The sequence below is a fragment of the Microplitis demolitor genome, chromosome 4, assembly GCF_026212275.2.
Source record: "Microplitis demolitor isolate Queensland-Clemson2020A chromosome 4, iyMicDemo2.1a, whole genome shotgun sequence".
Classification (NCBI taxonomy): domain Eukaryota; kingdom Metazoa; phylum Arthropoda; class Insecta; order Hymenoptera; family Braconidae; genus Microplitis; species Microplitis demolitor.
Genome location: NC_068548.1, coordinates 1,660,155 through 1,686,628, shown reverse-complemented (window position 1 = coordinate 1,686,628; position 26,474 = coordinate 1,660,155). Strand labels below are relative to the sequence as shown.

At 32.9% G+C, this 26,474-nt stretch overlaps 6 protein-coding genes across 8 annotated transcripts; 3 read left to right on the top strand and 3 right to left on the bottom strand.

Annotated features, from left to right (window-relative positions):
• Positions 1-28: 28 nt before the first annotated feature.
• LOC103571723 (serine protease snake) lies at positions 29-9,077 on the top strand (the record flags this gene model as incomplete). The annotated part of the gene is made up of 6 exons (XM_008549992.1): positions 29-68; positions 6,891-7,045; positions 7,440-7,546; positions 7,611-7,864; positions 7,936-8,105; positions 8,910-9,077. Coding segments are annotated over 6 exons (894 nt in total), but the record flags the coding sequence as incomplete, so codon positions are not given.
• Positions 158-3,819, bottom strand: LOC103571215 (sterol carrier protein 2). Its single transcript, XM_014439522.2, has 3 exons — positions 3,538-3,819; positions 2,007-2,817; positions 158-1,245 (listed from the first exon to the last, which is right to left on the bottom strand). Exons 2-3 carry the CDS (start codon positions 2,810-2,812, stop codon positions 432-434), a joined length of 1,620 nt encoding a protein of 539 aa, XP_014295008.1. The 5' UTR covers positions 2,813-2,817; positions 3,538-3,819; the 3' UTR covers positions 158-431.
• Positions 4,164-5,368, top strand: LOC103571220 (WD repeat domain-containing protein 83). The gene is made up of 2 exons (XM_008549305.3): positions 4,164-4,215; positions 4,326-5,368. The coding sequence occupies exon 2, from the start codon at positions 4,440-4,442 to the stop codon at positions 5,325-5,327; it is 888 nt and encodes a 295-aa protein (XP_008547527.1). The 5' UTR covers positions 4,164-4,215; positions 4,326-4,439; the 3' UTR covers positions 5,328-5,368.
• Positions 9,078-9,246: 169 nt separating the features above from the next.
• LOC103571191 (protein phosphatase 1 regulatory subunit 3B) lies at positions 9,247-15,667 on the bottom strand. Of its 2 annotated transcripts, XM_008549268.3 has the most exons (5): positions 15,481-15,667; positions 13,479-13,562; positions 12,378-12,770; positions 11,315-11,818; positions 9,247-10,655 (listed from the first exon to the last, which is right to left on the bottom strand). In XM_008549268.3, the coding sequence occupies exons 3-5, from the start codon at positions 12,759-12,761 to the stop codon at positions 10,446-10,448; spliced, it is 1,098 nt and encodes a 365-aa protein (XP_008547490.1). In that variant the 5' UTR covers positions 12,762-12,770; positions 13,479-13,562; positions 15,481-15,667; the 3' UTR covers positions 9,247-10,445. The 2 variants fall into 2 exon arrangements, with proteins under 2 accessions (XP_008547490.1, XP_008547481.1); XM_008549259.3 differs by lacking the exon at positions 13,479-13,562.
• Positions 15,668-18,381: 2,714 nt separating this feature from the next.
• On the bottom strand, positions 18,382-24,382 carry LOC103571208 (poly [ADP-ribose] polymerase tankyrase). Of its 2 annotated transcripts, XM_014439521.2 has the most exons (5): positions 24,284-24,382; positions 24,038-24,172; positions 23,758-23,960; positions 19,603-22,778; positions 18,382-18,978 (listed from the first exon to the last, which is right to left on the bottom strand). In XM_014439521.2, the coding sequence occupies exons 1-5, from the start codon at positions 24,372-24,374 to the stop codon at positions 18,723-18,725; spliced, it is 3,861 nt and encodes a 1,286-aa protein (XP_014295007.1). In that variant the 5' UTR covers positions 24,375-24,382; the 3' UTR covers positions 18,382-18,722. The 2 variants fall into 2 exon arrangements, with proteins under 2 accessions (XP_014295007.1, XP_053594865.1); XM_053738890.1 differs by having other exon boundaries at positions 18,383-18,978; positions 24,038-24,382.
• Positions 24,383-25,254: 872 nt separating this feature from the next.
• Positions 25,255-26,474, top strand: LOC103571716 (ADP-ribosylation factor-like protein 6-interacting protein 4). The gene is given in 4 exon segments (XM_014439466.2): positions 25,255-25,317; positions 25,395-25,586; positions 25,589-25,814; positions 25,902-26,474. Coding segments are annotated over 3 exon segments (537 nt in total). The 5' UTR covers positions 25,255-25,317; positions 25,395-25,405; the 3' UTR covers positions 26,032-26,474.

The following is a 26,474-nucleotide window of genomic DNA, read 5'->3' as shown; positions in this document are numbered from 1 at the left end:
TAATTTGAATTTTGAAATGCGCGGGAAAATTTTTAATTTTTATTTAAACTGGGAAGAGGAAAGTTCAGGTAATTAATGAGGAATTTTAGTATATATTTATATATATGTATATTTTATTTATGAGATAAATTAATTTCTCCCGTTTTTTAAAAATAATTAATTATTAATTACTAATTACTTTAATTAATTTTTTATTAAATCTACAACCTCATCCCTCAACATTTATAAAAAAATTATATAACAATTGTATAAAACTTTATTATATTAATTAATTAATTATTTTAAATTTTACCGCCAAATTCAAATATTTAAATTTTCACGGCAAAAAAATAAAAATTACCTAGTATATTAAAGCTCAACTTTTACCCTCACCCTACTTAGTTCTTGACCTTGACCTTGACCTCGACCTCGAGCACCAGAAAAAAAAAAATTTAGAGTTTAGCTTTGAGCAGTTCAATTTTTTTTGCCGCGCGTTTTTGAAGGTCGGGTAATTTCATAGCTAGGCCCATGTTGCCCTTGATTTTAATTTTTCCCTGGAAGAAAGCCTGCTGTGGGTTGAGTTTCCCGGAAATGAAGTCGACGATGTCGGTGTCGCTGATGGTGAAAATAACGTCAGGTTTTTCTTTGCCGTCAAACTCAACTTTGCCCTTTCCGGTCTTCGCGTTAATAATCCAGTAGCCTTCAGCGCCACCTGGACCGTTTATTATTTTGAACCCGTAGACGCCGCGGTACTTTTCGATGAGTCCGTCCTCGTCGTCCTGCATGGCGACCTCGAATACTTTGAAGACTTTGTTGGCCTGGAATGCGTCGGGAGAGACCTTGGCGCTGACCAAATTCATCATGGGGGCCGAGGGGTACCCGAGCTTGTAAAGAGCGACGACTACGGCGCCACCTAGGCCGATGTTATGCTGGAGAGCGAGTTTAGCACCAGGTACTTGTCGAGGACCAGCTTCACCACGGAGTTGCCAGGCGAGTTCTGCGCACTGAGCAAGACCGGTGGCACCGAGGGGATGACCTTTGGAGATGAGACCCCCGCTGGGGTTGACGACGTACTTGCCGCCGTAGGTCGTGTTCCCGGAGTCGATTAGTCGACCGGCTTGACCTGGTGGGCAGAGTCCGAGGGCTTCGTAGGTTATGAGCTCGTTCGCGGAGAAGCAGTCGTGGAGCTCGATCACGTCGACGTCGGTTGGAGTGTAGGGAACGCTGGCAAATACTTTTTCTGCGGCGAGTTTCGTCATGTCGTAGCTGAAATTACAAATTTTTGGTAAAAAAAAAATTTTTTTTTATTTTGAAGGGGAGTTCGAGATATCGATTGAGAAAAATCGATATATCGATTTGTTGATATCGATATAGTAGATTATGAAGGTATAAGTTTGTTGAGATCGATAAAATGCCGCGTATTGATTAACGATATATCGAAATTTTGAGTTCGATATATCGAAATAAAAGATCGATATATCGATTTTTTATTTGAGATTTTTATTATAAAGATGAATAAAAAAAATTTAATGAACATAATCGATATGATTTTATCGATCTTATAATTCGATATATCGAAAATAAAATCGATCTATTAATAGAAAAAAAATTCGATATATCGATGGTTAGTTGAAGTTTGTCATTCAACAAATGATCAATAATTTTTTAGCATAATCAGTATCGATATTTTCGATATATCGATCTAATAGTTCAATATATCGAAAATATCAGTAAAAAATTCGATATATCGATTTATAAATTTAGATCGTCATTTAAAAAGTTACTAAAAATTTTTTCCAAATAATCAATATTATTATCGATAGATCGATCTTATAATTCGATATATCGATCTATCGAACTAAAAAATTCGATATATCGATTTTTATTTCAAAATTTTTGTTCATGGAATAAAAAATAAATTTTCATGTGAAACTGATATTTTTTATCGATATATCGATCTCGCGATTCGATATATCGAAAAATCGATTATCGATTTAAAATTTTCTAAAAAAATTCCCAGAACCTACCCAACAAGTTTGATGCAACTTTTCTCAGCAAAAGTAGATGGCGTATCAGTAGTCATCTCCATCGCCAAGATCTCCACCGCCTGTTTCTGCAAGTTGTGTTTTCTCACAAACTGTTCATTTGCCAGGATTACCGCAGCGCTGCCATCAGAAGTGGGACAGCACTGCAACTTGGTCAGCGGCCCAAAGACCTTCGGGGCTTTCATAATTTCCTCTAGACTGTACTTGGTCCTGAACTGCGAGTTCGGATTATTCACCGAGTGCAGATGATTCTTGTACGCGATTTTCGCAAAGTGCTCGGGCTTGGTCCCGTACTTCTGCATGTGCTCGATAGCAGCATTGCCAAACATCTGGGCAGTGATTGGCCCATCCGAGATACCGGCTATCTCCGACATGAGACCCACGTGCTTGTCCATGGGGTTCGTCCGGTCCATGAACTTAGAGGTCAACGACCCGCGCTCCATTTTTTCAAAACCCACCGCCAGGGTACAGTCGGCGCGACCTGTCTCGATCATCTGCTTGGCGATCATCAGCGCTGATGACCCAGTGGAGCAATTGTTGTTGACGTTGAAGATGGGACAACCGGTCAGTCCCACTTCGTAGAGGGCGCGCTGACCACAAGTCGAGTCCCCGTAGACGTAACCCACTGCGGCTCCTTTTATTGAGTCGTAGGACACTCTAGCGTCCTTGAGTGCCTTCGTCACCGCCTCCTTGACCATCTCCGGGTAGTCGAAGTCATCCCGGGACCCGGGTTTCTCGAACTTGGTCATTCCTACCCCCACTACATACACTGCTTCTCTGCGCACCATTTTTACTGCAATTATTTTTAATTAATTATTCACTAATTACGAACCAAAGTTGACGTTATCATATGTCATTTTAAAGGGAATTTAATGGGGAATTTAAAAAAAAATATTGCGTTCCTTAATATTAATTAGAGACAGAATTATGAATTTTTAAATGAATTAATTTCGGAGCGAGCTGCCTAGGAAATTTTTAGGACAGACTTTAAAAATTTCTTGAGCTTCTGGATTTTGAGTTTAGGTTTCAAAATATTTTTTTTTGAGTTCTGTATAAAATTCCCTACAAAATGACACCCAATAACATGTAATTAATCCTTAATTCAAATTTACTTTCCCCCATTTTCTTAATTTTAAAATTTTTCCTCAATAAAATTTCAAACCACAATTAATTACTCCCTAATTACTGGTCTAATTACCAACTAATTATGGGTCATTTTAAAGCTCTTTGAACACAGAATCTAAAAAAATTTTTTTCCCTCCCCCATCTCTCAATCCCGTGGCCCAAAAAATTAAAAAAATTTTTCCTTCCGCTGAAAAATTTAAATTTCTTAAAAAAAATTATAATTACCGATAATTATTCAAAGTGATTAAATTTCTGGGCGAATATCTACTAGATAAATTATTTAAATTACCTGTAAATATTTTAAATAATTTACCCAGCATCGGAATTTTTAAAAATTTAATTTTAATGACAGATAAAAATAAGAAATTAAACTTTCTCTCGTAATTACCTGGAATGTCTGAAGTATTTGCGGCTGATTGTTTTAAATTAAATAAATACAGTTACCAGTGATTGCAATTATAATATTTGAATATCAAACAACAAAGTAACTAATGCCTTGAAGACTTTAATTACAAAATTTAATTTATTTTATCGTGCAAAGTGTTAAGTAAGCAGCGAACTTTGACCGGTTTTACAAGTTCACAAAAAATGTATGGAATTGTGGCCTTTAGTTTATTAATTTACCAATAAATGGCGTATTCACTTATACTTTGCTAAATAATATCTGAGTAATAACATAAATATACTGTAGTAATTTATTTTTATCTATCTATAGTCTCAGTACCGCAGGTTTAGCAGCAGAAGACGTCAGCGCCAATTTAAAAAAAAATGGCGGGAAATTAAAAAATTGGCGCGAATTTAAATTTTAAAAAATGGTGTTTTTATTTAAAACAAATATGAGATCATTTCATATATATATTTTATAAATTTCATATATTTTCATATATATATATATATATATATATTTCATATATTTTACTATGATCTACAAGATCGCAGCCATTTTATTTTTACTAGCGCATTTTTTTTGTATAAAAAAAAAGTGTGGAAATTTCTATGTGACTCAACGAACAGCGCCACTGTCGGTTAGAATTTGCATGAATTTTTTCACCCGTCGAGGTCGTAGGTAAGAATTTTCATATATTTGTAACCTGATAAATTTTTTTTTTTTGACAGATGAATTTTTAAAAATTTTTGAAATTTAAATTTAATGTAAATTACTTTTGAAATTTTGAGCTGGACGTTCCTGGGTCGACTGGAGAAACAAAAGATACTTGGGTCTGCATTTAGCTGATTGGCGGCTAACCTAGAAAATTTAAAAAACCAGAAGAACGTAAGCCCCAGAAAAAAATGCCTTATACTTTGATCCAGACGTTAAAAACAAAAAGTATTGTCAGGGCAGTCCGTTTTAACGTCGACGGCGAGTACTGCGTTGTCTGTGCCAGTGATCGACGTCTTTATTTATACAACCCGCACCGTAACGCGCTTCTAAAAACGTACAGCGGCCATGGGGAAGAGGTAGTAGATGGACATTCTTCATGTGACAGCAGCCAAATAGTATCTGGGGGCCTGGACAAGTCAGTCATCCTCTGGGATGTCTCGACCGCGAGTCCTCTGAGAAGATTCCGGGGTCACGCGAGTGGAGTTACCTCAGTAAAGTTCAGCGAGGAGTCGACTCTAGTGGTCTCAGGATCACGAGACAATGCAGTGAAACTCTGGGACATCAGGTCCAGGTCCCAGGATCCTGTCCAGACTTTGTCTGATGCCAAGGACGCGATTTCTGCGGTAAGAATTTCAGACCATGAAATTCTGACCTCGTCCTTTGATGCTAGAATACGGAGGTACGACGTCCGCGTGGGTCAGCTGACTACTGATTGCCTTGGAGATGCTGTCACTTGTGCATCTTTTACCCGTGATGGCCAGTGCACGCTCACTAGCTGCGCTGATGGGGTCCTGAGGCTGCTGGACAAAGACACTGGGGAGCTGCTCAACGAGTTTCGTGGACATGTAGCTGGTGATTTGTGTCTGGAATCTTCTGTAGACTTCCAGGACACCAGAGTACTCTCGGGATCAGGGGACGGGTATCTTTGGATTTGGGACTTGGCTTCCGGGCAAGTTGTTGATAAACTACGTGGGGAATTTAAATATCCTGTGGTATCGATCAGCGTTCATCCAACAGATAATTTTATTTTAGCTAGTAATGGCAGTAATGTTTTTATGTGGAAGTATGAAGAATAATTTTATTTATATTAATAAAAAATTTTTAATTTATTGCATTATTTATATTGTTCCTGTATCAATAACCCAATTCTTCACTTATTTGTATTCAATTTCTTTCAAAATGGAAGTTTTAGAGGGCAAAATAGGATATTAGCAAGTAGTCGCACGCAGTAGGTCTTAAATTTGATCGCGATGCAGCTACTTTTTCCTATTTTTGTAATTTTTATATTTTTAAAAAATATCTACAGCTGGGAATGGCCTGAATATGGTTATTTTTAATTACATTAAAGCTCTAAAGTGTGAAATAGGATAGAGTAGGTGTGTAGCTACCCGCAGTGGATCCTAAACTTGATGGTAGTGCATCTACTCCCTATTTCTGAATTCTATCATTTAAAAAGACACTTTTACCTCGAGTTGACCCGAAATCGACTATTTTTCTTGAAATGAAGCTTCCAAAGGTCGACACATGATAGAGTAGGCGAGTAGCTACACACAATAGGACCTAAACTTGATGGTAGTGCATCTACTCCCTATTTCTGAATTCTATCATTTAAAAAGACACTTTTACCTCGAGTTGACCCGAAATCGACTATTTTTCTTGAAATGAAGCTTCCAAAGGTCGACACATGATAGAGTAGGCGAGTAGCTACACGCAATAGGACCTAAACTTGATGGTAGTGCATCTACTCCCTATTTCTGTAATTATATCATTTAAAAAGACACTTTTACCTTGAATTGACCCGAAATCGGTCATTTTTCTTGAAATGAAGCTTCTAAAGGTCGACAAACGATAGAGTAGGCGTGTAGCTACACGCAATAGGTCCTAAAATTGATGGTAGAGCATCTACTTTATTCTATTTCTGCAATTTTATCATTTTGAAAGATTTCTAGACCTCGGATTAACCGGAAATCAGTCATTTTTTTAAAAATTAAGGTTCCAAATAGCGAAACAGGATAAGTAGGCGAGTAGCTACACGCAATAGGTCCTAAAATTGATGGTAGTGCATTTAATTTATTCTATTTCTGCAATTTTATCATTTAAAAAGATATCTAGAGCTCAGATTAACCCGAAGTCGGTCAGTTTTTTTTAAATGAAGGCTCCAAAGAGTGAAACATGACAAAGTAGGCGAGCAGCTACACGCAGTGGGCCCAAAAACTGATGATAGTCCAGCTACTTAATTTTATTTCTGCGATTTTATATTTTTAAAAATACCTAGAGCTTGAAATCGTCGATTGCAAGGATTGAAAAATTATTTATTTGATTTTTATGACATTAAATCCTCTAGTTAATTTTAATAAAATTCAATAAAGACTTTTATTGTCAATAAGTCTTTTTATGGTTAAAATTATTACTATTCAATTATACCGTAGTTTTATTAACTATAAACGGAGAGAGGTTTAGAAATAATCATTTTGATAAAAGCTACCGATAAATAATCATGTATTTTTATTTAATATTTTTTTTGTTGACTAAAAATATACTCTGCGATCGAATATCGCAGCAAAGTAATTTTTTTTACTTAAATTAAATAAAATATTCATTTAATTATAATATTCTTAAGTTAATTTATTTAATTGCAGAATGTCAGGAGTACGCGAAATTAGTTTACGCAGTTGAAGATGTTCCGGTTTTACGTATCGACGCCGGTACAAATACGGTCTCGAAATGTGGGATAGTTGAAACTCCATTGATTGTCGGTGGGACCAAAGCAAAACCTATGGAGTTTCCCCATATGGTGAATTTTTCAAATTTTCAAACAATAATTTCACTCTTTTTTACTTTAACTCCCATTTCTGGCTAAAATATCAAATTTATCAAAAAATTTATAGAGACCTCTTTTGTAGCTTTTTAAATTCTCTACAAAAAACTTTCTTATCAATTTTCTGATAACTTCAATATTTTAGTCGCAATAACAATTTTAAATACTTGACCTCCGAATTACTCCAAAATTCATTTCCCAAAAATTTCTTAACTTTCAAATCGAAATTCCCGCCAAAGTATCAAAGATATCAAAAAATTTATAGAGACCTTTTTTGTAGCTTTTTAAATTCTCTACAAAAAAGGTCCTGACGAAATTTCCCAAAAACCCATAGTTTAGGTCCTATGATATTTTAAAACAAAAATTGCAGGCACTGATTGGCTACGGACAGAAAGAAATATTTTGGCAATGCGGAGGTACATTAATTTCAGACAAGTTTGTACTTACTGCCGCTCATTGCATCGATTCACGTGATAAGTGAGTAATTACTATTACTATCATCTAAGACCTTAATAACTAATTAATTAATTAATTAAAATAGAGGACCAGCAACAAAAGTAAGAGTCGGCCTGATAAATTCAAAAGATCCCGGGCCTTCAATGCAAGAGCGTAATGTCATTGAGAGAATAACTCACCCTGATTACAAATTACCACTACGTTATAATGATATTGCTCTAATTAAATTAGAGAATCCGGTAGATTTAAATGCAGAAGTTCGGCCCGCGTGTTTGGAAACAGAAGAAATTTTAAAAGACAAAAAATTTATTGCCAGTGGATTTGGAAAAACTGCTTATGGTATTTATTAATTATTAGTAATTAAATAAAATTGATGGGTTAATTAATTCATTTTTTTGAATTAATTACAGAGGCGGAGACAGGAAGTGACGATTTGATGAAAGTAACTCTGGATAAAATAGAAACTGATGAATGTAAAGAAAAATTTAAGAGTGAAGTAGGAAGCAAACAGATGCCAGATGGCTTGAAAGACACTATGATTTGTGCTGGGGTTATGGAAGGGGGTAAAGATACTTGTCAGGTAAGTTCTGGAGACCAGTGATCTTTTTTAGCGAAATGGATGTCGGGGCGGTGAAGTGCGGGGCGAGACGAGTTGAATAAGTACCCACAAGCCTAGGTTCTGATAATTAATTTTTTTGTTAATTAATTAGTGGGTTAATTTGTTAAGTAATTAATCAAAGTCGAGGTAAATAAAATGCAGGCTTGTGGGTACTCATTGGGTCAGGAATTTCATGGAGATCAATAATTTCTTATTTATTTAGTGAAGAGAAAATTTTGGCGCGAAAATTTTTTTGAAATTTTCTATTTTGGAAATTAAAAATTTTTTTTTTTAAATGAATAGGAAATTTGTGATCAAGATAAAATTTCTAGTCAAATGAGTACCCACAACCCTAATTTTAAATTCATAACTTTTTTGATTAATTAACAATCCAATTAATTACTATTTTATTTTAATTTTTAAATCTAGGCTTGTGGGTACTCATTCGACTAGAAATTTTACCTAGATAACAAATTTCTTATTCATTTATAAAAAAAATTTTTTTTTCAAATTTCATTTTCCAAAATTTTTTTTTGACCTAAAAATCATCATATTTACCATCTCTATAAAATTTCCATTAAAACGAGTACCCACAACCTCACTTTTAAATTCCTAACTTCTCTGATTAATTAACAATCCAATTAATTACCAAATTAACGACCAATATTTCATTTTCCAAACCTAGGGTTGTGGGTACTCATTCTACTCGTCTCTTCCCCCTCTTTCTCAGCCTCCGGTCCATTTTTCCCCTAAAAAATTCCTAAACCCAAAACGATCATTTTCCAGGGTGATAGCGGCGGTCCACTGCAACGTGTCCTCCATACTCCTTACTGCACTTACAGCGTCCTGGGTATCACAAGTTTTGGTAAATTCTGCGCGTTTAAAAACTCACCAGCAATTTACACAAGAGTCTACTCATATTTAGATTGGATTGAAAAAATAGTCTGGTCTTAAAATCAAAAGACGATAATTATTTAGTAAAAATTATTATTTTATTTACAATTTATTTATAATTAATATTTAAAAATTATTAAACAATTAACATAACAATTATAAGTATACATAGATATATATATATATTTTTTTTTCATATTAATAACCAGTAAATATATAAGATCAGTCTTCTACTCTCAGTAATTAATCTCTTGAGTAGTTATTTTAATTATTACTTATTTTTTTTTTTATTTTTGTTTTTTAAATTCAGTCTTATTGAATATATACATATATATTTAATTATATATATTTACCAGTCTGTAAAAAAAAAATATAAATGTGGAGTAATAAATTTATTGGAGTAAAAATAAAATTTTTATCAGAGCAGAAGGTGCGGCGATAAAAAATAAACAAGGATGTCTGGGTCTGGACACGTGGGAGAACAAGATTGTTCAAGATTTATAGTCGTGAGTTATTATAATTTTTATTTTAAGTAGAGCAAGTAATTTTTTTTTTTTTTTTTTTTTTTGAATTTTTTTTTTTTAGAAAATTTACGTCTGTAAATTTGTCATGCTGGGATTTTTTTACTTTATTTCGACAACTATTGAGTTTATGTAAAAATGTATATAACACTTTTTTGTAGATAATTTAATGAGCTACAAATTTGGTCCTTATCATTTTTATCATAACTCTAATAGTTTAGCCAGAATATTAATTTTAAAAATAAAAAATTTCCAGAACGAAAATTTCATATTTTTAAATTTCGCGGGATTTTAAAATTGATATCACGACTTAAATATTGAAGCTACGTAAAAAATGATAAGGACCTTTTTTGTAGAGAATTTAATTTTCTACAAACTAATTCCTTATCAATTTTATCATAACTCTAATAGTTTAGCCAGAATATTAATTTTAAAAATAAAAAATTTCCAGAACGCAAATTTCATATTTTTAAATTTCGCGCGCTTTAAAATTGATATCACGACTCAAATATTGAAGCTACGTAAAAAATGATAAGGAGCTTTTTTTAAGGAAATTAAATTCTCTACAACTTTGTTCCTATACATTTTTATCATAAATTCAATAGTTTAGTCATAATTTAATTTTAAAGATTTTTAGTCTTAAAAATTTGTTCTCTTATCCAAACCGGCCCATCTCAGAACACTTTTAATAATAATAGTAATAATAGTATATAAAAACTTACCATATAAATATCAAAATGATATGAATCCTTAATAAAATAAAATATTAATAAATAACAAAAATAATTTTGAAACAAAGTCCAGATTTTAAAATTCACTTAATTATTTTAGAATTTTAGTGCGCATATCATTTAATGAATTTGTTGACGCACACACATTCACAGTATCGATATTGTGGAGTTATTAATCACCAATAAGGCGCTTCGTTGTTTAAATGCTGCCAGGATGCGAACTCGCTCCAAGTAAAAATATTTGCTCTGACGGCCTCGTCGGCTTTCATTAGTCCATTATTATTGTGATTATAAGTATTGTTATTTGCGTCGATACTACTGTAAATATTTTTATTGTTCACTGGGGTCTTTAAGTCCATTTGTGATGACGAAGAGTAACGGCGACACTGAAAAAAAATTTATCATTTTATTAATTTCTTTATTTTTTATTACAGAGGCTTAAGGAGGGGAGATATTCAAAAATTCATTAGGACCTTTTTTGTAGAAAATTTAATGAGCTACAATTTTGGTCCTTATCATTTTTATCATATCTTTGATAGTTTAGTCAGAAATGGCTAAAATAGATAAAAAGTCTACTGGAGATTAGTATCAGATTCAAATTTAAATTTTATTATTTTAAAATGCGAATTATGAGAAAACTATTAAGTTTGTCAGAAATTTTAATGAGGGCTTTTTTGTAGAGAATTTAAAGAGCTACAAATTTAGTGCTTATCATTTTTATTGTATCTCTGATAGTTTAGTCAGAAACAGCATAAATAGATAAAATTCCTCAGAGAATGAGTTTTCGATTAAAATCAATAGATTTAATTACTTTAAATTACTGTAACTCATAAACTATCGATTGTAAAAAAAATTTCATTGATACCTTTTTTATCATAAATTTAATTCTCTACAAATTTATTCCTTATCATTTTTACGATATCCTCAATAGTTTAGTCACAAATGCGTTTTATTAATAGACTCTTTATCTCCAGATAAGCAAGTGGTCAAAAAGTTTGTAAAAAAAAAAAAAAAAAAAAAAAAAAAAAAAAAAAAAAATTATTACCTCTGGACGTTTTTTAATGACGTAATTTTTTTCATCATTATTATCCCAATACTCTTGTCCGTCAACTCGATAACATACACAAAACTCAATCTTATCAGAGGTAACAGGCAAAGTGACACGGAATTTAAATGTATCGTACAAGATAAGCTTGGGTTGAATCGCATTGGTGCCATGCTGTGGAACATAAGTGCAATAAACGTCTTCGTGAGTCTGCCAGTTGTCACAGCTTGTTCTTACAACAACTTCTTTATCGTAAGCCAGATTTTTAACTTTTATCGTTCCGTCGATACACTGCTCGGATTCGCGGATTATGACATTCTCTAGACTGACCGAGTTTTGATCCAATTTATGTCTGAAAGCCAAATAATCACTCGCTGGCTGTTGGAAATGTGAAATCCACGGATTTGTTGTTGCCTCAGCTTGCATGTCACGTGTTACTTTTGATAAATATGCATTTGGCCATAATGCCGGGGGCATATTGCTTGGCTCTGACATCACACGGACCTAGATAATATAAAAAAATTATTTTCTGTCTCTGCGCTCGATTTCACGTTAAATGAGTACCCACAAGCCTAGGTTTGGTTTTCATAATTTTTTAATTAATTAATCAATTAATTAATTAATTAATTAAAATTTTTAATTTTTAAATTACAGCTTGTGGGTACTCATTCCAAAGGAAATTTTATTTCCAAACCAAATATCCTAATTTTGTAAAAAAAAAAAAATTTGTTGAAAAAAATATTTTGAAAATTTATCAAAATTTTGTTATTTCCAAAAAATAGTTTAATATTCTTAAAGCTGACTAAATTTCCAGTAAAATGAGTACCCACAACCCACTGTTACAATAAAAAAATTATTGAATCAATTAATTAATAAATTAATTAACACATTAAATCATTAAAAAAATTTTTTTCAAAACCTAGGCATGTGGGTACTCATTTTACTCGTCGTCGCACATACTTTCAAACCACATCATCATTTCTAATAAAATATGAATATATATCAGAAAAATTCTCAATAATAATTTCAAAAATAAAAAAAAAAATTAAAATAAATTACTCACTTGTGTTAAAGGTCTCCCGCGGTCATCAGCAAACACAACTCGTTTCTTTTGTTTACATTCGACCCCACCCCCATTAGTACTGTTATTAATAACACTGTTATTATTAGAATTATTATTATTATTATTATTATTATTATTATTATTAATATTATTACTATTATTGCTATTATTATTTAAATTGCTGCTATTATTTTTATTAAAATTAATAGTTATCCCACTTGACAACCCATCAATTGTCGTAGTTATACACGGTCTTATTTTAGTTCCGCGGGTCGCGGGGGTCGACGCCGCGGTAACCATTAATGGGTTGTATAAAAAATGATGGTGCCCATAGACTGGTGGACTGTGACCCATCAACTCCGAAGGCATTGCTATTGAGCACATTTAATAGATCTGTAAAAAAAAAATTAATTTAAAAAAAAAAAAATTAATTTAAAAAAAAATAAATAATTAATTAAATAGAAAAAAAAAACAAATAAATTAAGATTACTCGTAAACTATCGATTTAAATAAAAATTTCAATGAAACCTTTTTTGTAGAGAATTTAAAGAGCTACAACTTTGGTCCTTATCATTTTTATCGTATCTCTATTAGATTAGTCACAATTAGCTTATATACACAAATTTTTTATTGTAAATTAGTCTCGGATTCAAATTAATTGATTTTATTACTTTAAACTGTAATTCCTCGTAAACTATTGAATTTAATTAAAATGTTAATGAGACCTTTTTTGTAGAAAATTTAATTCCCTACAAGTTTGGTCCTTATGATTTTTATCATATATTTGATAGTTTTGCTGAAATTCCTTTATATATAAATTTGTATGAAAAAATTTTCTTAAAATTTTGGAGTTGAATTCTTTTGATTGCAATAACTAGTAAACTATTGAACTTATGTCAAATTTTGTAAGGACCTTTTTTGTAGAAAATTTTACGAGCTACAATTTTGGTCCTTATCATTTTTGTCATATCTTCAATAGTTTAGTCGAAATTTTTATTTATAAATAAAAATTATGCCAAAAATTAATATCAGATTAAAATTTCCGACTTTAAATACTGATAACTCATAAACTATAAATTTTATCAAAAATTTTAATGAGACCTTTTTTGTAAAGAATTTAATTTCCTACAAATTTGTTCCTTATCATTTTCGTCATATCTTCAATCCTTTCGTCAGAATTCTCCACTATAAATAAAAATTATCCTGCTTTTAAAATTTGCTCCAAATAAAAATATAAATAATAAGTTTAAAAATTAATCTAAGTATTAAATTAATTAATCAATAAATTACCAATAATCTTATCATTAATTGATAAGTCGTAAAAAATTTTTCTTCAAACAAAATATTACTTTATAAATAAATCTTCTATTATTAAATAATTATTGCAGTCTCATGCCCTTGGACAGGCTCCAAACCGCGTTATTAATAGAATTAATTTTTTCAAACCGTTAAATTATTCAATAAAAAATTATTTTGCATTAAAAGTTGAGATTTTTTTATTTAAATGGAATATTACTGGACAAAATCCGCGTTTTATTGTTATCTCAATTTATTATGAATGAGTATGATATATATATAAATAAATATATACATACATATATGTTTTAAAATCCCCTAACAATATCTCGGCACATGTTTATGTTGATAAAAGTTATTTTAATGTCGGATTTAAATAAATTTTTAAATCTAAAACCAGCCTCCAACTTAAGACCAGATGATTGATGGGAAAAATAGTAAGGAATGCAAGTAAAAGGTCCGGAAAAAATTTAAGGGGCGTTGATTTGTTGGTTTAGAAGGGCCATGGATGTATTACAGCTCGAAAAGTCTTGAGTGAAATAAATTATAGTAGAAAGTATTTTAAATTTTAAATTTTAACTTGGGCTCGAAGGGAATTATGTAAAGAGAAAGTAGTTCTTTAAGGCTGGAGATTAGAAAATGTGGTGGTGGAGGTATGTGAATGTTGTTTGAGTTTTCCTTTTGGAGGTAATAGTTTTTCGAATGATTTTTAATGGGGAATTTAATGAGAATTTAATTACTAGCAGATTGATTTTGGAGTTTAATTTAAAAAAATTTTAATTGCGGGTGAAATATTGAGTTTAGGAGAAATTTTTATAAGGACTTTTTTGTAGAGAATTTAAAGAGCTACAGATTTGGTCCTTATCATTTTTGGTGTATCTTTGATAGTTTAGTGAGAATAAGCTTTCAAAGATGGAAAGTCTATTGTAGACGTAAAAAATTTTAATTTTGAATTTTATTACTTTGAAATGCGAATTACTAGTAAACTATTGAGTTTATCAGAAATTTTATTTAGGGCTTTTTTGTAGAGAATTTAAAGAGCTACAAATTTTGTCTTTATCATTTTTTTGTAACTTTGATAGTTTAGTTAAAAAGAGCTAAAATAGATAGAAAGTCTTTTGGAGACAGGTATCAGATTCAAATTTTAAATTTCATTACTTTAAAATTCGAATTATGAGGAAATTATTGAATTTAATGAAAATTTTAATGAGACCTTTTTTGTACAGAATTTTATGAGCTACAAATTTGGTCCTTATTATTTTTGCTGTATCTTTGATAGTTTAGTGAGAATAAGCTTTTAAAGATAGAAAGTCTATTGCAGACATATCAGATTCAAATTTAAAATTTCATTACTTTAAAATTCGAATTACGAGGAAACTATCAAGTTTATCAGAAATTTCAATCAGGGCTTTTTTGTAGAGAATTTAAATAGCTACAAATTTGGTCCTAATCATTTTAGCCCTATCTCCCATAGTTTACCCAAAAATTTAATTTCTTTACTTACAACTCCAAATACAAAAATTGTATCAAAATTTCCCATGAAATATCACCCTATAAAAACCACATAAATTTTTTAAAAAAACAAAATCATGTCAATCAAAGCTCTTTAGCCTCCTCTTCACCTCTCCTACCTCATTTTTTTTTTTTTTTTGTAAAATAAAACCTCAAATCTCGAGACTTTTTATAAAAACTAAAAATAGCCGTAAAATAGTTGCACCCAACCGTTGCATCTATTATAATGTTAATAAAAAAAATCTTGTCAAACCGGTCTTTAAATCTTAACTTAAATAGCCCACTAGATACCTACCTTGAGTGTGTATTTAAAAAAAAAAATCTAAACAAATTAATGTTTAAAAAAAATTTTTTTATTTTTCACTATCACAGTCACAGGCTCAAAAACTAAAAACACAAAGATATATTTATATTTATATATATATATATATACATGTATATTTATAAAAAAGTGAATTTAAAATTAATAACAATGCCGCCGACAGTTCGACAGCCAGAAGACAACTGGTTCAAGCGACAAAAAGTCTCTTAAGATTACTCACCCCACCACCCACTTATTTTATAATTTTTATTCTTCCTCTTCTTCTTCGTCTTCTACTGTGTTCTTGTTTGCTGGTAGGACGACACAGTTGCATGTCAAACACGTGATTCTTGTAAATTAACCAATAGAATGAAGATTAAGTTCACGTGGAGGTAAAAAAAATATTTTTAAACTTTTAATCACGTGCTACTTTAGTATAAATAAAAAAAAAAAATTTTTTTTTTTTTTTTTTTGAAAAATTTTTATTTTGAATTTTGAAATCCAGTTTGTATTAATTAAGTATGTCCTGTTATGTCTGGATTTATTTTTAAAATTGCGAGGGTCATAAGTGCAAAGACAGATAATTATCAATTTGGAAATTGTTTAAAAACAATAATTATTGTTTTTTTGTATTTATGTAATATAATTTTCCGCTGACAGCTGATTTTTATTTTTATTATATTTAAAAAAAAATTTTTTTAAAAAGCGCGGGAAAAAAATTATTTGAATTTTTTTAAATTTTAAAGGCGGGAAAATTTGAGATTTAACGAAGAGAAAAATGGAGATTTTTATTTGAAATTTTTTTTCGGGTTAATTTTTGAAGGAAATTTTGAAATTTGAATATTTAAATTTTTCGCGGGAAAAGTAAAAATTTTTTAAATTAATTTAAAAAAAAAATTATGAGGTAATTTGTGGAGGAATGGAATTTTATGATAGAGCATTCTGAGGGTAATTTGGTGCGGAATTTGAAAAAAAAAATCCGTAACTAAATTTTGAAAATGACGCAAAAATTTAAAACTTCCGCTAAAAGTAGTTACGTTTAAAAATTTATAATTTTGTTCGTAATTAAAACTAAGAAACCATTTAAATTTTTTAAAATTCCTCATAAAATAAATAAAATTTAAAAAAAAAAAAAATGAAATTAATTAATAAACTATTTATATAACATATAAATATAAAAAAGGTCAATAATCCGTTTATATATTTATTTAAATATCGATTTCGTATTTTTTTATCTTAACAACAATTTTTTTTTTTTTATTAAAAAAACAAATTCAAAAAAAAAAACCGCGTGATTTAAAATGTAAATAAATTTTTTTGTGAATGTATGTTATGTTAAGATAAAAAAAAAAAAATTATTTATATGTTTACGATTAATATTTTTAGTAGAAAATCGTATGATTTTTTTTTATCATTTTGTAATTAATGATATTGATTATTTGTTTATTGTAATTATAAAAAAAAAAAAAGAAAAATTTTTATTTTATATATTTTTTTTTTATTTTAATTTTATTTAAGATTTTGAAATAAAAACTGTAGATTTAAATTAGATTGCAGGAAAAAAAGTGGGTGGCCATGAGAGCTGGTTTTGGTAAATGATATGTGAGATGATCTTGTTTTAATGTAAATAAATAACCGGGTAAGATGGGTCGCGAGGTCAAGTGGGAGGAAAATTTAAAGAGATTAGATGGGGCGGTTGGATGAAGCGAAAGGAGCTGAAGGCTTGGGTTGAGGAGAAAGTTGTCAGGAGCTTTTTTGTAGAGAATTTAATGAGCTACAAATTTGGTTCTTATCATTTTTGACTTATTTTTGATAGTTTGGCCAGAAATAGCTTAAATAGATAGAATTTTTATCGTAGATTAGTATCAGATTCAAATTTACAGATTTAATTACTTTAAGTTGTAAGTACTTGTAAAATATCAATTTTCCGAAAAATTTTAATCAGACCTTTTTTGTAGAGAATTTAATTTCCTACAACTTTGGTCCTTATCATTTTTTTGATATCTTCAATAGTTTAGTCAGAATCGCTTATTATAAAACAAAATTATTCTTAGAATTTATTTTAGATTCAAATCAATAGATTTAATTACTTTAAATTATAATTACTCATAAACTATCAATTTTACAAAAAAGTTCAATCAGACCTTTTTTGTAGAGAATTTAATTCCCTAAAACTTTGCTCTCTTTACTTTTTCTCCTATCTCCAATATTTAGCCCCAAAAATTCAAATTACTATCCCTCCAAATTTAAAATTCAAATTTTTCCCTTTTCCCGCGCAATTTAAAAAGGGATTCCCCCAGCTTCCAACCAAAACTAACCTCGCTCTACTTAATAAATTTCATCCTTCTCTCTTCATACTCAAAATCTCATACAGAATATCATGAACCCAAACGTGAAGAAAAATAAAAATATATACATATTATTAAAATTTTGGGCACTTGGCACGCGGCCGATTAATGTCATCCGACGTACTCGGCGCCACTCTCGGGTTATCGAGGTGTACTGTCTACATATTTATTTATATTACATTCGCTTTTAATATCTCAGTATTAGTCAATCTAATTTATACATACAAATGTCACAGAAATTTCCACATCCATATCAATATATATATAAATATAAATATCTACATATATATATATAAATAATAATTATAATCTAAGATTGTTTTGCGCTAATTATATTTTTAATCTCATCCCGGATCCCGACATCAAACCAAAAATTTTCCATAATATTTTTTTCACCGATTAGCGATATTGCAATCGCATTAGCGACAATAATAAATAACAATTAATAATTAAATTAAAAGGAAAATAAATTGATTCAAGATTAAATTAATTGAATGATATTATTTTTATTCATATTTTTTTTTATATATTTATTATACAAAGTGACATAATAATAGTGTGATATAACAATAAATTAAAATGAATTAATTAATAAAATGTGAAAAAAAAAATTAATTAATTAATTAATTAATTAATGTGTATAAAATAAAAATATCACACGTAGTCATTTATAACCGCCACCTAAAATTACATATTTTACATAAATTACACTAATTATTTTATACTTTAATTATGAAGCGTAATTAGATTAATTAATAATTAAGTTAGGTTAGCTTGGGTCGATTAATGAGAGACGATCTTGAGGTTTGAAGTGGAAGGCGACGGTTGGCAGCAGCAGAGACGACGTAGTCTGAAGGCAGGGCCAACTTTACCCCCACTCTGGTCATCTCACCTACTGGGGTCCGGTTCTGTTTCGGGTGCACCGGTGGCGCCACTTGCGTCTTGAGGCCTCACTATTTGATAAGTTATCAGATATTCGGGGTAGGCCTGCTCGCCGCGGTAGACAACGTACTCGGGGAAGGCCAGTCCGCCTTGAGAGGGTTTGCCCATTACGCTGTGGTGACCTGGTGGTGCGTGGGCCATTTTCATGGCCGAAAACTGGAGGAATGATTTTCCTAGGGTCACTCGACAGAGTAACAAGTGCCTGGAATAGTATTTGTCATGAGTTTTTATGGTGGACCTGGAATTACTGGGTAAGTTATGGGTGTAGGTAAAAAATGCTAAGGACCTTTTTTGTAGAGAATTTAAAGGGCTACAAGATTGTATAGGACCATTTTTATCGTATCTGTGATATTTGGCCCAGAATTATCATTTAAAGTTTTCATAAAGAATAGCACCAAATTTTGATTTGCAAAAAATAGGGTTCAGTTTGAAAAAATTATAGCGCCTTAAATAATGGGTTTAGGTGAAAAGGACTAAGGTCCGTTTTTGTAGAGAATTTAAAGGGCTACAAGATTGTATAGGACCATTTTTAGTGTATCTGTGATAGCTGGCCCAGAATTATCATTCAAAGTTTTCATAAAGAATAGCACCGAATTTTGATTTGCAAAAAATAGGGTTCAGTTTGAAAAAATTATAGCGCCTTAAATAATGGGTTTAGGTGAAAAGGGCTAAGGACCTTTTTTGTACAGAATTTAAAGGGCTACAAGATTGTATAGGACCATTTTTAGCGTACCTGTGATAGCTGACCCAGAATTATCATTCAAAGTTAACGGGACTAAAAAAGGAACATATGGGAGAAACTAAATTAATAAAAAAGTAAAATTACCTGTGACAAATGTAGCAAGAGCGATCCTTGTGTGCCGGACAACCAGTTCCCCCACAAATTCCATAGACATATTGATTACTTTTGCTGCTATGCTCAGCAAAATAAATTCCAGCGCCAAACATTCCGCCAATGTAAGCGTGTCGTTCATCAAATCCTTTCTGCACAATAGCATTAATAAACGACGAGCCATGAAACAGCATTCGTTCATTAGCTTGAGGTATCGTCGTCGCCGGAGTAGGTGTCGCCCTAGTCCCATTCCCATTCCCAGTTCCTGTTCCAGTTCCATTAGCTCCAGCACCAGAACCTGAAGTAGGCGACGAAGTGATGCAAGGCCCAGCTGCAATCACTTCCTCAGCGACTTCCTGTCTTCTATGAGCGTATCGTTCCCACAGTTTCCGGTTCTGTACCTTCTGGATCCTTACAATGTTGTACCTCAAGAAAATCCCACCAGAATGACCATTGTCCCGATGCTCGCGTATCGTGCTCTGCATTTCCTCTTCCACTGCCAGGAACTCCTTGTCATCAACCAGCAAATCCACCAGCAAAGTTCCCGGAGACGAGCTCAAAGATGGCTGCCAAAGCGCAGTACTGGTCGCAGAATTCAGAAGTTTGTCCATTCCCTTGATGAGTTTGTGCCTGTAACCGTAAGCAGTTACCCCAACCTGCTTCAAATCCTCATGACCCATCTCTGCAAGTATGTCCAGAGTTATCTGCTCGCGATCAAAGAGTTCTAGCAAGTGCTCTAACCCCAAACTCTTCAAAAAACTTGCGATGTTCGTCACCGCGCTGCGATCTTCCTTGTGGTCAAGCGACCAAGTCTCCAAAATAGGCGGGATCGGATTAAGAGCTTCTGTGTTGATGTTCCTAGATGTCGCCAGAGGAACGCAGAGTGTCATGGCCGCACCGGAGGGCATTATGACTGTCTCATGGATTAGGGTCGAGGCCGAAGGGGTCGGAGATGAAGCAGGCGAAGATGTCGTCGTGTTAATCAACCCCGTGATGGTCGTGGACACCTGGATGTTCGAGGACTGACGTCTTAGGAGCGTAGAGTTTATGGCGACATTCCCCAGGTTCACGAGACTGGACGCGGGGACCATTTGCTGCGAGGCCATGGCGTCTTGCAGCAGACAGCGAACGTCATCGGCACTTGACAGGTCAATTGGACTCTGGCCCTCCTGGTTCTTGAGAAACGGATCCGCACCATGAGCAAGCAGAAGTGCGCACAGCTGTGTGCGACCTTTCTGTGCTGCTTCATGCAGCGGAGTGAAGCCCCATTTGTCAGTGGCGTTCACTACTGTGTTGTATTTTATCAGCAGGGCCGCGATGTCAAGATGGCCGTAACTGGACGCGTTGTGGAGGGGAATGAGACCGCCTTTGTCTTGGGCATTCACGTCAGCGCCACGTTCTAGCAGATATTCAGCTACTTCGAGGTTGTTGTAACCCGCCGCTAGATGTAGCGGAGTGCTGTTTCTTCCTTGGGCGTCGCGACAGTTGATGTTGTCGGGAGACAGGAGCTTTTGAACCCTGGACAAGTTGCCTTTTTTAGCAGCGTCCAAAAGCGCGCTGTTGCCACGCAGAAGGTCAGCGACATCTTGGTCTCCATCGCGGACAAGGTCAAGCGGGGTCGCGTTGTCGCGGTTCTTTTTAGTAGCATCCGCGCCGTGGCGAAGTAGCAGCCGGACTATTTCGTACTTTCCTTTGGCGGCGGCTTCGTGGAGAGGAGTAAATTTCCAGAGATCGGCGACGTTGACCGAGGCCCCGTGTTTCACCAGGAGCTCGGTGACCTCGTAGTGGCCGTAGGAACAGGCGTTGTGCAGGGGAACGAGACCCCCTTTGTCTTTAGCATGGACGTCGGCTCCATGGGACAGAAGGTACTCGACGACGGGAACGCGGTTGTAACCTGCGGCGAAGTGCAGTGGGGTCGAGTGTCGGCCGTCGAGGTCACGGCAATTTACTGCTAGGGGATTAGAGGTTAGGATTCGCTCGACGGCGCCCAGGTCACCGGCTTTGGAAGCTTCTAGAAGCTGGATGTCTACCAGGCAGCTGGTGCTGTTGTTGTTGGTGGTCGTCGGGGAACTCGGGGGGTTCTCTAGCAACTGGGCGACACTCTCGTTGGCCAATTGGGCGGCCGTGTACCCGTGCAAGGAAACGATCGAGGGGTCGACGTTGTAAGCCAGTAGGATTTTTACTGCCTGCGCGTTATTGTCTCGGGCGCAACGATGCAGCGCAGTTTGACCCAGGTTGTCTAGGGCATTGACCCTCGCGTTGTTGCGCAGAAGGATTTCCATGGCTTCGTAGTAGGAACGGTCAGCAGCGACGTGCAGCGGGGTCAGGAAGTCTTTGTTCTTTTCGTTTAAGGCTGCGTTTTTGCGGATCAGGGTCTCGATCACTTGCTTGCGCTTAGGGTGGTACGGGGTCGGGGACGAGGACGCTGAGCAGGAAGTCGAGCTAACTGCGGAGATGGCGACGTGCAGTGGAGTGTCTCCAGTGAAGGGGTGTTTGAAGTTGACCATTTCGGGGGACAAATATTTTTTGAGTTTTGTGGAATCCGCTTGCCGACAGGCGTCCAGGAGGCAGTGGCCTTTGAATTCGTAAGCGAGTCGCTCTTGGAGCTCGAGAGATGGCGCCACGTCGATGGCGCTCTTGCCGTGGCAGTTTAGTTGCGTGGGGTCGGCGCCCTCGCTTAGCAACAGCGAACACACTTCGGCTCGTGATTTGCTGGCTGCTTCGTGCAGAGGCGTGAAGGCCCAGAGGTCGCTCGCGTTCACTGCTGCCCCGTGTTTGAGCAACGCCTCGGTCACTTCGAAGTGCCCGTAGGAACAGGCGTTGTGCAGGGGAACGAGACCCCCTTTGTCTTTCGCGTGAACGTCCGCGCCATTTTGTAATAAAATTTGAACTACGCGCGCACGATTGTACCCCGCGGCGAGGTGCAATGGGGTGGAGCGACGACCGTCACTTGCGTGGCAGTTTACGTTTAGGGGGTTGAGCAGCTGAAGAAGCTTTTCTTCGTTACCTGAACGCGCTGCTTCGAGCAATTCGTCTTTACGGTATTCCCCGGTAAGGACAGGCTTTGTTGTGGACGGATCGGCTAATTCGACGGCTGTTTTACCCTCGGTGTTGCGAATATTTGGATCCGCACCGTGTTGGAGTAATGCGATACATACGTCTATTTTACCCTGTAATTGTTTTTAGTTTTCAAAAATCGGTGGCATTTTTTTTTTTTAAGAATTTTAATAAATATTAAAAAAATGAAATTGAAATTTTAAAGCGGGAATTCGAATTTTTGAGCGGGTTTTTTTCAAATTTGAAAATGAATTATCGATTAATCGATTGTTTGATAGATCGATATTGATTTTTGATTCAAAAAATTAGATTAATTGAATATGTGTGTAAGCAAAAAAAGTTGTGATTTTAATCGATTTAAAATTTGAAACGATATATCGATTACTTAATCGATATATCGAATTTTAAATTTATTGAAATTTTGAAATCGAATATCGATTTTTTTTCTAATTAAAATTAAAACTCTATGTATCGAAATAATAATCGATATATCGAACTATGAATCGATATATCGAATTATGAATCGATATATCGAATTATCGTGACATAAAAGCAAAAATCAATATCTTGAATTTTTAATCAATACATCGAATTAATAATCGATATCTCGAATTATTGATCGATATACTGAACGATATATCGAATCAAATATCGATATATCGCATTTTTTTTCTAACTAAAGTGAGAATTGTATATATCGATATAATACTCGATATATCGAATTTTGAATCGATACATCGAATTAGGAATCGATATATCGAATTAGGAATCGTTACATAAAAGTAAAAATGGACATTCTGAGATTCTAATCGATTCATGGAATTAATATTCGATATCTCGAATAGTTAATCGATATCTCGAATTGTTAATCGATATATCGAATGAAAAATCGATTAATTATATTAACAATCAATTAACCAAACTGACAATAAATAATTAATAAGAATCGATGTATCGATTCAACAATCGATATATCGAATTTTTCAAATTTTTTTTTTTTTTTTAAATTTCATTTCTTATGAAAAATTTTTTAATAAATGTCTAAAAATTACTAATTTTATTTCTTTTACCAAAAAATAAAAAAAAAATTACTTTGATAGCAGCCTCATGGAGCGGAGTATAATTCCAATTATCTCTAGTGTTAGGATTAGCACCAGCCTCCAGCAGCAGTCTCACCACATCGCAGTGTCCAAATGAACAGGCATTGTGCAGCGGATGTAACCCACCGTCATCTCTAGCCTGGATCGAGGCACCAGCTGATAACAAAAACTCGACTATTTCTCTCCTCCCGTAACCTGGCAAAACCAATCACCAATTAGTCATCAATCACCAATCACCATAATAATAATAATAATAATAATAATAAACTTACCAGCAGCAAAATGAAGAGGTGTCGACTTTCTACCAGAAGTATCTCTAGCATTGACTGTTTTTTGTGTTACCAATTTTTTAATTCGAGGTAAATCTCCATTCTTGCAGGCTTCAAATAATTCTTGCAATGGATCCACTGTATTATTATTACTATTATTATTATTATTACCACCACTAATACTATTATTATTATTATTAATATTATTGATATTATTATTATTATTAATATTATTATTAGAAGCAGTACCAATACTATTGCTACTATTATTTGAATGCTGGTTCCCTAAAGATCCTGATAGGGATTCAACAGTAGCGAGAACAGATCGTCGTCCTGCCATTTCACATCACCGCCATTTTTATACTCTAATGTCAAAAACCCAACCGACCATAAATAATAATTATTATTATTATTATAACAACAATAATATTTACATTTTTATTACCGTTTGTAGATGGCGCGGCAGCCATCTTTCCTTTTTTTGTAATCAAGATGACAACGCCAGCGCGCACTTTTCCCGCGCACATTTAAATTTTAATTTAAATTATTTTGTTTAAATTTAAAATTTGAACTTTTGGTTTATTGGGTTAAAGAAAATAATTTAAGGCCAAAAATTAAAAATGGGCCTTATTGTTTTTTTTTATTGTTAATAATTAATTAATTTTTTTTTTTTAATTTATTTTGGCTTTTGATATTTTGAAAAAAAAAAATTTATAATTTCTTGGGCCCAGTTGGGCCCTAGTTAATTACTAGGTAATTTAAATTAAAATTATAAATTTTAGTAATTTAAATAATTAATACGAAATTTTTATTTTTTAAATTTCGCGCCATTGTGAAACTTTTCCCGCGTAAATTTAAATTTAAATTTGAATAATTTTTTTTAAATTAAAAGTTTTGCAAATTTCCGTGAGATTAAAGGGCAATAATTTAGTGAGACCCAAAATTAAAAATGGGCCTTATAAAGTTTTTTTTTTAATTTTAATAAAAAAATTAATGACTTCTAAATATCTTTAGTTTTAAATTTAAAAAAAAAAATAATTTATAATTTCTCAGGCCCAATAATTGGGCTTTAGTTAATTACTGGGTGATTTGAATTCAAATAAAATATAAATTTTGATAGTTATGATAATTAATGCAAGTTTTAAAATTTTTTACTTTTTAAATTTCGCGCCATTGCCGGGAATGAAACTCTGCGCACTAAAAGCTGCGCAGTTAAAATTTTTCAGGCCACTGAGCTATGGAATTGATATTTTTTTCTGAACTTGGACCTAGAGAACTTGGAGGTTAAAAAAATTAATTAACTGTAAGTAAAAAATAAAAAAAAATTTTTAATTAATAAATGAATTTTTTTAATTTTCAGAAAATTAAAAAATGGATAAATTAGAAAAACGTGATCCAGATCGAATTAAAAAAAGTAGAAAAAGAAAAGTATCAAGTTCGAGTTCTAGTTCCAGTTCCAGTTCCAGTTCAAGTTTTGACTCAAGTTCGGATTCGGACTCGAGCGAAAAAAAAAAACTAAAGAGAAAAAAAAAATACAAGAAGGATAAAAAAAAATAAAGAAGAAGATGAAAAAGTTGAAGAAAAAATTGGAAAAAAAAGAAAAAGAAGTTTTGAAAAATGCTAGGAATCAGCTGGAAGTTATTGAGGATAAAAAAACTAAGACTGAGGTAACTGATGATGACAGAGGTGGACGATCGATGGCTCCGATGACCAAAGAGGAATGGGAAAAAAGGCAGAGTGTCATCAAAAGAGTTTTCGATGAAACTACGGGTAGACACAGGTAATTTTTTTAAAAATTTAATTAATAAAATGCGCGGGAAATTAAAATTTTTAAAATCTAAAATTTCAAATTTTCTTGTTAATGCAGATTAATTAAAGGAGACGGCGAAGTTATAGAAGAAATTGTGTCTAGGGATCGGCACAAGCAAATAAATAAACAGGCGACGAAAGGAGACGGAAATTATTTTGAAAGTCATTTAAAAAAAATGAAAAAATAAGTAAATTATTTGTATGATTTTTAATAATAAATTTTTTATATTTTATTTAAATTTATTTTTAACTGACACCTATGGTTATTTTATGGGAATTTTATTTCCCATAAAAAAAGATGGTTGGTTTGTTAAAAATCCTCATAATTTTAGTATTTATATTAAGAGATTCTGGCTAAACTATCAGAGATACACGAAAAGTGATGAGAACCAAATTTGTAGAAAATTAAATTTCCTACAAAAATGATATCTGCAAATTATTTCGTAAGGTCGATAATCAAGTAGTAATTGTAATTTAAAGACATCTACTCCAAAATTTACAGAAAATTTCTATTAAAAATTCCATTGTAGGCTTGGTATCTATAAAAGGTAATTCTGACTAAACTATCAAAGATATCGAAAAAATGATAAGAATGAAATTTGTAGAAAATTAAATTCTCTGTAAAAAAGGT

Coding starts and splice junctions, on each gene's coding strand:
- LOC103571215 (XM_014439522.2), bottom strand. CDS start 2,812: ATGGTGCGCAGAGAAGCAGTGTATGTAGTGGGGGTAGGAATGACCAAG. Junction 1,246..2,006: donor AGTTGCATCAAACTTGTTGG/GTAGGTTCTGGG, acceptor TTGTAATTTCAG/CTACGACATGACGAAACTCG.
- LOC103571220 (XM_008549305.3), top strand. CDS start 4,440: ATGCCTTATACTTTGATCCAGACGTTAAAAACAAAAAGTATTGTCAGG.
- LOC103571191 (XM_008549268.3), bottom strand. CDS start 12,761: ATGTGCTCAATAGCAATGCCTTCGGAGTTGATGGGTCACAGTCCACCA. Junction 11,819..12,377: donor GCGGGAGACCTTTAACACAA/GTGAGTAATTTA, acceptor TATATTATCTAG/GTCCGTGTGATGTCAGAGCC. Junction 10,656..11,314: donor TCATTAAAAAACGTCCAGAG/GTAATAATTTTT, acceptor ATTTTTTTTCAG/TGTCGCCGTTACTCTTCGTC.
- LOC103571208 (XM_053738890.1), bottom strand. CDS start 24,374: ATGGCAGGACGACGATCTGTTCTCGCTACTGTTGAATCCCTATCAGGA. Junction 22,779..23,757: donor TCCATGAGGCTGCTATCAAA/GTAATTTTTTTT, acceptor AAACAATTACAG/GGTAAAATAGACGTATGTAT. Junction 18,979..19,602: donor TCTTGCTACATTTGTCACAG/GTAATTTTACTT, acceptor ATACTATTCCAG/GCACTTGTTACTCTGTCGAG.